Source organism: Papaver somniferum, chromosome 9, assembly GCF_003573695.1.
Source record: "Papaver somniferum cultivar HN1 chromosome 9, ASM357369v1, whole genome shotgun sequence".
NCBI classification, from domain to species: domain Eukaryota; kingdom Viridiplantae; phylum Streptophyta; class Magnoliopsida; order Ranunculales; family Papaveraceae; genus Papaver; species Papaver somniferum.
This window is the reverse complement of record NC_039366.1, coordinates 14,498,998-14,507,400: the sequence shown is the minus strand read 5'-3', so window position 1 is coordinate 14,507,400 and position 8,403 is coordinate 14,498,998. Positions and strand designations below refer to the sequence as shown.

The 8,403-nt window shown below is 35.4% G+C and overlaps 1 protein-coding gene across 1 annotated transcript; it reads right to left on the bottom strand.

The window, feature by feature from the left end:
- Positions 1-431: 431 nt before the first annotated feature.
- LOC113313570 (3,9-dihydroxypterocarpan 6A-monooxygenase-like) lies at positions 432-2,346 on the bottom strand. Its single transcript, XM_026562363.1, has 2 exons — positions 1,394-2,346; positions 432-1,264 (listed from the first exon to the last, which is right to left on the bottom strand). The coding sequence occupies exons 1-2, from the start codon at positions 2,306-2,308 to the stop codon at positions 629-631; spliced, it is 1,551 nt and encodes a 516-aa protein (XP_026418148.1). The 5' UTR covers positions 2,309-2,346; the 3' UTR covers positions 432-628.
- Positions 2,347-8,403: the final 6,057 nt, after the last annotated feature.

The following is an 8,403-nucleotide window of genomic DNA, read 5'->3' as shown; positions in this document are numbered from 1 at the left end:
GGGGGCTTCTTATGAATTAACCGATCTATTCGGTGCATTGATCGGTAGGGACAAAACCCGAACCAACCCGATCTATTCGGTGCAGCCTTAGTTGTAATATTGTACAGTTTTTTCTTTTAATACAACCTTCTTTTCAAAAAAAAAAAACTGCCATATTTTGAGACATATACAAGAGTATAAGAAATGTCTCTTAATTTAAATCTAGTGCGACACCCATTTTCCTTTGAGACATTTATATGTGTGGCAGCATTAGCAAATTATATATACGTCTCAAACCAAACAAACAACATGTCTGGAAATTTCTGACGTGGTGTGTGTTATGGGACCCAAGCGTCCATGCGAGAAGTATCTATTGGCATATTTCGAGCCCATCCATTAGGTAGGTAAGGGGATCCATTGCTTATTTTCCTATAGCAAAATCAATTCTACTCTTTAGGATATAAATGCAGTTCCTATTAATTCAGAAAAACAAGATTCGTCAATGATACGCAAAAGCGGATACATAAAGATTTAGGTGCTTGAGGTTTAGTTGGGTGCTCAACCAGAAGCATTAAATATCTCCTGGAATTTAGTAAGAGCACACTGCAAAACACAAAGCTTATTTAATGGGCTTTTGCAGAAGCCAAACTTAGACGGCAACAGAAGGATCAAAGCGAGTAACAGGGATAAGCGTAAGAGGATCTGCCTTTGGAAGTGTCAATCCGAAGCGTTCACTCATATCGATCATTCGCTCGTTGTCGACTGTCTTCCAATCGAAACATTGTATCATTGCAGCCAACACTGTAGGAACTTCTACCAAAGACAACCACATTCCAGGGCACCCTCTTCTCCCAGTTCCAAATGGTAAGAACTCAAAATGTTGGCCTTTCACATCATAGTTTTCACCGGTATTCTCATTTGCAAGAAACCTTTCGGGCTTAAACTCTAAAGGATCTTTCCAATATTTTGGGTTTCTATTCATGGACCATACGTTCACAAAGAGTCTAGTGTTAGCTGGAATATCATAACCTCCAACTTTACAATCCTGTGTCGAGTCTCTTATAAGCAATGGAACAGGTGGATGTAGTCGAAGGATTTCTTTAAATATGGCTTGAAGGTAAGGAAGGTCCGGGAGGTCTGACTCTTCGACTAACCTATTCTTTACTCCTACAACTGAATCAATTTCTTCTCTGGCTTTCTTGAAGAGTCTAGGATGGTTGATGAGTTCAGCTAATCCCCATTCTACTGCACCGGCAGATGTATCAGTTCCAGCCGTGACAATATCCTGTACATAAAGTGCAATTTGAAAGCATTAGTATATATTAATATGATTTGGTTGATAAATTATGCTAAGCAATTCGTTGATTTGTATCGGACAGACACCATGGAGACATGACTACGAACAGATAATTACCAGCACGACGGCTTTAACGTTGTCTCTTGTTATTTTGACATCTGAATTCTTGTCAGCTACTGCATCTAGTAACATATCCAAAACATCCCTTTCTTCATCACCCTTCCTCATCTTTCTAGTTTCTTCCCTCTCCAGTATGATCTCTTCCAACAATACATCGTATCTACGTCGAACATCCTTAGCGGTCTTGAGAACTCCTTGGAAGTCAAAAAACCCCGGAATAAAATCTAAAAAGTCATGCACATTTAGCAGACCAAAGATTCCTGACACCTCTCGGATCAAATTACGAAGTTCCTCGTCTTGAGCATCTTTTCCATCAGTAGAATACCTATTAGTTACCATCATACGAGTAACTATATTGGTTGAAAGCTTCATCAGTTCATCGGTGACATTAACTATTTCACCGTCTTTTGATTTGTTAACCAAGTACCGAACTAACCGACGGATCTCATCTTTACGAACTGGTTGAAGTTGAACAAGAGCTGAACCTCCAAGAAATTGAGACATAACAAGTTTCTTCATGAATTTCCAGTAAGGTCCATAAGAACAAAATGCGAAACCAGATGACTCATAAGTAACATGATGTATTGCAATACTTGCTGGATGTGTGAGAAATTTTTTCTCATTGTTCATGAGTAGTTCTTTGGCAAGCTCGGGAGAAGAAGCGACTACACATGGATGTGAACCGAGACGAAGATAAAATATAGGACCATAACGAGATGATAGTTTCTGAAATGATCTGTTTGGAAAGGTATCTAGGAGATGAAGGTGTCCAATGATGGGGAGGCTTAATGGACTTGGAGGAAGATTGTATTTTTTGGATCCGTAATTCCAGTAAGTTCCTAACAGAACCATAAAAACTAAAGAAACGAAGAAGATAATGATATAGAAGAGGAGATCATAAACAGACAACATTACTACTCTGTCTATATATTTTATAAGTAATTCGTGCACGTCTACTTATATCCGTTTTTCCATTGTTCGTAATGATTAATTGCTTACCATTTCCAAGACTTCTACACAACTACCATTTTGTAATTCGTACAAACCAAACCAAACCAAACCAAACCAAATTGATGTACGTGGACTGGTATCGACCGTGCTTGGTTATTTAAAAGACCATGATACATAATCGAGAGTTACCCAGGAGTACTATATTTAGGTAAAGTGTAGTCACCCACACATCATTTTCCTTCCCCGGATGATGTCAAGGTTAGTAATTACAAATGTTCAACATTGCTTTGCTACCTAACATTTTAAAAATTAAGTGTTGATACCTAATTGTGCCGTTAATTATTTCGTTGACCGTTCAACGTTGACTGGTCTTTATTTTATTTTTCATAATTTGTTTTGAATATTATTTAATTTGACGAATCTACCCCTGAAAGAAATGATTAATCTTTATCACATCTCCTACTCACAACGGCCGCCATCGTAAGCCAGCTGAAACATGAAAAAAAAATCTAAATCATACGTAACGTCAAAGTCATCTCAAGTCTCAACCCATATCCGAAGATTAGGAACTCCACAAGTTTGCCACATTTTTCATCTGCAAACCAATTAGTTAGTGGAAAACCTAATTTAACAAAATCCCTTCTTTATATAGAACATTTAACCCTAAAATCAAACATAACAGAGGTGGAAGAATGGTTGACAATAACTAGATCTGCTGCCACCATTGATGATACTATAGATTCACCATTGAAATTTTTGAGAAGTTGCAGAAACTTGAATCGGTTTAATTGCAATCAGATATAGAAGAAAACTCTTTTAACGGTGGTTTCTTTATTTTTTCTGTCTCATCTCCATCAAAATCAACAGTAATGGAAGAATAATCAAAAGGCCCATCTCTTTCTCATATCAAACAAATCCCAGTATGTGAATCGATCTCGGAACCCCAAAGGAGACATTCTTTTTTCATTTCAAATAACTGTAAAAATGTAACGAAAAACAACTCCGTAATTCCGCAGAGAACAGAAGGTGAAGACAACAAAAGAAGGGAAAATCATGTCCCCGACAGATGCATGCTGTTCGTGCCCTATTAAAATAGTACACGTGTGTACCGCACAAACTATTTGATATCGGTAAAATAGGTTTTATTGTGGAAACCGGTAGGTTTATTGAGGAAACCCGCATGGCTTATTATGGAAGCCCAATACGGTTTATTGTGAAAACCAGTGGGTTTATTGAGGAAACCCACATGACTTATTATGGAAGCCCAATAAGGTTAATTGTGGAACGATTTTTTAGGGACCATGGTTTTTTTTGAGGGGACCATGATTTTATTAGGCCACCTTCCCTATAGTTATAAGGGGTGTCCTAAAGCATTGAAATGACTAACCTACCCTTAACCTAATTTAATTTAAAACCAACCCAATAACCATATATATATATATATATATATATATATATATATATATATATATATATATATATATCTAACCACCACCACCTCCCACCATTGCCGATTACCACCACCACCACCTCCGATTATCACCACCACCAACCACCGATTACCACCACCACCACCGCCGATTACCACCACCACCACCTTTGATTATCACCACCACCAACCACCGATTACCACCACCACCTCCGATTACCACCACCGCCAACAACCACCACCAATATATATATATATATATATAGCTTAATTTAAAATATTAACAAAGATATTCTCACAAACCCATTACTTGTCATTCGTTTTTGGTTGAATACATGAGAAGTAATCATTAAAATGAGTTGAAAATGGAAGTTGCAGAGAGGTTTAATGGAGGTTTTTTTTTCAGAGAAAAGTTCGGTTATCACGAATTAATTTTTTCTTAACCGAACTCAGAGTTCGGTTGATTTGCAAAAAAATACGTTTAACCGAACTCCTTGTATTAGAACAACACAAGTCCATAAGTTCGGTTCCTTCGCAAAATAAAGATATCATCGAACTTTAGTTTACGAAAATAATGAGAAGTCCACAAGTTCGGTTCGTTCACAAAAATATTAAGTATTCTTTGTAATCGAACTCTACCTTTGAAACTTCGTAACCGAACTCTACCTAATTCGCCAAGAAATAAATTTCGTAGTAACTTAACGTTTGCCTAATTGCATATATGCATATATAAGCCCAGTTCGGTTGATTCGCAAAATATGTTGAAGTTTGCGAACCAACCAAACTTCTAACACTAGGTTACTTTTAACCTGCAGTTCGGTTGGAAACTTGGTTGCGTTGAAGTTTGCGAACTAACCGAACACACAAGATGTACCCAAATAAATTGTTAAGTTAAAAGTTCGGTTACATACCACTTTATCCTAGGTAACCGAACATTACACTGTACGACCAAAACCTCCATTAACGAGCGAGTTCGGTAACCTGCGTGTTTGGAAAACGTAACCGAACTACACTTTCAGGTGTGTTCGGTTACATGTTCTTGACATATGGTAACCAAACTGGCCCAAATCTACATAAAAAATTTCATTTTTCTTGAAAGGTTGGAGCAATTCAACCAACATTATCTAAGTTTGAAGCATACCTGGGTACCCAAATACCCTTCCTCCGGTTGTGGTTGGTAAAATCCATCGTTTTTCATGTTTTCCTTCTTCATCTTCTCTAACTTTACTCTCTCAGTAATTCTACTTCTTTAAAAAAAAACCATCTGATTTTTTAATCTCACTAATTATCTTTAACTTAATCATTTCACTAATCATTACACTAACTTTTAGTAACGCTAACTAATCATCACCCAAAATTAATCAGGAGGGTAATTTAGGTATTAATATAAATATCTAGATAAGGGGTGACCTAGATTTACTTCTAATGTCTTTACCCAAAATAAAATCATGCCCCCCCCCCAAAAAACCCATGGCCCCCAAAAAATCGTTCTTATTGTGGAAACCGGTGGGTTTATTGAGGACACCCACATGACTTATTATAGAAGCCCAATGCGGTTTATTATGGAAACCGATGGGTTTATTGAGGAAACCCACATGGCTTATTATGGAATCCCAATACGGTTTATTGTGGAAACCGGTGGGTTTATTGAGGAAACCTACATGGCTTATTATGGAAGCCCAATACGGTTTATTGTGGAAACCAGTGGTTTTATTGAGGAAACCCACATGGATTATTATAGAAGCCCAATACGGTTTATTTTGGAAGTTATTTTGGGATTGACACAAATCTTGGGAGATAGATAAGAATGTTCCGAGATAGATACAAATCTTATCAAGATATACAAGGATCTTTCAAGATAGATACAAATCTTATGGAGATATACAAGGATCTTTCAAGATAAACTCAAATCATGTGAGGATATACAAGAATCTTTCAAGATAGACATGGATCTTCATGGATAGATACAAATATTGAAGGATAAGGACATATTTAGGTGGTTATTTTGGATAACTGTAAAAATGTAACGAAAAACAACTCCGTAATTTCGCAGAGAACACAAGGTGAATACAACAAAAGAAGGGAAAATCATGCCCCGACAGATGCATGTCAATAGGAACTGGGAAAGAAAAAATTTAAAAGGTCATTGAGAAAAAATCTTCCTATGTTATTTAAAGGTTTATGTTTTGAAATTGGTGGATACAATATTATTGATTTCCACTGATAGGTTTAGATTTACTTATCAATTCACAACTCCAACGCATAATATTCATACATAATAGGTTGATTCAAAAAGGAATTAAACCTTATTTGCCCAGAATAATGGAGGCTTAAAATTCTGTAAGATGGAGGCTTGAAATTCCGTAAAATTGATTAAGGTATGAAAAGAGGAACCAAGGAAGAAGATGATGTTAGGGATATACGTGTAAAATGATATTATTTTAATTAATAATTTATTAAATAAAAAACAATTTGGTCAAAGTTTGACTTTGACAGTCAACGACACGTTTAAGTACGAACCCTTAATTTTTAGAATGTTGGGTACCAAAGCAATGTGTGGGACATTTACTTTGAACCAAACGTTAAATAGTCCAAAAGAAAACCACCTAGAAATAAATAGGTTATTTTTCCCAATTGGTATCTCTCTTCTGATCGAAAGTATTCGTTTAGTTTGAGTTTTCGTCGTTCTCCACCCAAAAGTTGAAGTGCTTTTTAATTATTATTTTTTGTGGTCCGCGAGTTATAATCCCAGAGGTGTCACCATCCTTCCACAAAAAACCCATCAAAACAAAAGTAACACAAAAACCCCATCAAAACAAAATAACACAAAAATCCCAAATTTAAATGTTGGTTTCATCAAATTTTATTTTGGTTTCATCAAATTCTATGATGAAACCAAAATAAAATTTGATGAAACCAACATTTAAATTTGGAGTTTTTGTATCAATTTTTAAAAATTTGGGGTTTTTTTATCAATTTTGGTTACGATGGAGTTTTAATGGATCCCAACATTTGAATGGGCTTTTTGTATCACAAATTTGGTCACCTTGAGTTTTTATGACTAGTTTTGTTATTTTTTGTTTGTTTTTTAACGATTAACGTGCTTTTAATGTTCTGCTGCCCGTAAAAAGTCATCCAAAAAAACATAAGTGCTTGGTATATATGTAAAACTTCTATTGTGGGCATGTCTCTCATGAGATCGAAAGGAAATACGATTGTTGAGGGGTAGATGATGGTTCCATAATTCGCTAATTTTTTTGCTTTGGATTTTGGCCACTTTTTTTCTTGGGTACCTTATCCAAATTTTGTTTTGTATTCTAAATTTTCTGGTGGAGTTGGTCTAAGTTTTGTTTTGTATTCGAGTTGGTCCAATTGTAGATAGCCTTTATGTCAAAGTATTTCAATTTCCACTTACATCATACTATGGAGAAAGGATCACTTCTTACATTGTATATATAAGACACCTACAACATACCAAATTGTGGCCAAGGGCCGCCCGAAATTATTAAACGTTTCCACCAAAAAAAAGGGAAAAAGAATTAAGACTTTGTGATACTTTAGTTTTCCACTATATAAAATATTGATATTTTTATAGAATTTTATACTATTCAAGCTTCTTACTGATATTTCTAGAACAAATTATAAATAAATTCACGGGGCTTAGTTTGATGTGTAGTTGCCTATCTTTTTGAATCTGTTACTCTTTGAAAATTAATAGTTGTCCATAATTTTTTGTTATATCATTACACCATTTTTTCCGATTAGCAACAAAATTTTGCAACAACTCTTGCACAGTTACGAATTCGCAACTGATTCGCAACTGCTGAGAAAACCAAATGTGTTGCCTGTTTATGTGTCAGGTAACGCCAGTACTTCACTTGTGCGAGTCGGCTGTGTTTTTGGTAACACCTACCACCTTACACCTATATTTAAATGTGTAAATCTCCACCGTAGATATTGTAGTTAGAATAAAATCTATACCATTCAACTTACCCTAACCCCACATACACTTACCTCTCTTCATCTTCCCCTCTTCACTTCACTCTTCTTCTTTCTCTAGCCGACTTTTGTTTCTCAGACTAAAAAAATCTGAAGTTCTCATTTTCTCTCAATCTGAAAACTCAACCAAATTCGATCTTCATTCGAAATCTCGATGGAGTGAAGAAAACCATTTTGTTTTAGGTGACGAAGATTACTGTGTCTGTATTTGTTTAATCTAGGGTTCTTAGAAAATTTTCTTTCTTTCGTGAGGGTACTTTCTACTCCCTCCGTCCCTAATTAGATGACCTAGTTGTAGTTTGCACAATTTTTAAGACAAGGATGTTAGTAAAACTTAGAAATGATTTATCTCTTAAACTATATCATGGTTTTTCGTAAACTTTATACCGTTGAAAAGCATTTTAAAACACCTACATAACAAATATAAACATAACTATCAAATTATACATATTTCTTATACTAACAAAAATAGGTCATCTATTTACGGGACAAAACTTAAAACCAAGTAGGTCATCTAATTAGGGACGGAGGGAGTATAATAAAGAGACTTTACATATGGGTTTTATTTAATTTGTGTTTTTGCTACTTAGATTTGCGTTTTAGAGTTTTCATATGATGATAACTTATG

Excerpts from the sequence above, each read along its gene's own strand:
- LOC113313570 (XM_026562363.1), bottom strand. The coding sequence starts at position 2,308 with ATGTTGTCTGTTTATGATCTCCTCTTCTATATCATTATCTTCTTCGTT. Across the intron at positions 1,265-1,393 it reads ACGTTAAAGCCGTCGTGCTG|GATATTGTCACGGCTGGAAC; the intron begins GTAATTATCTGT and ends CTTTATGTACAG.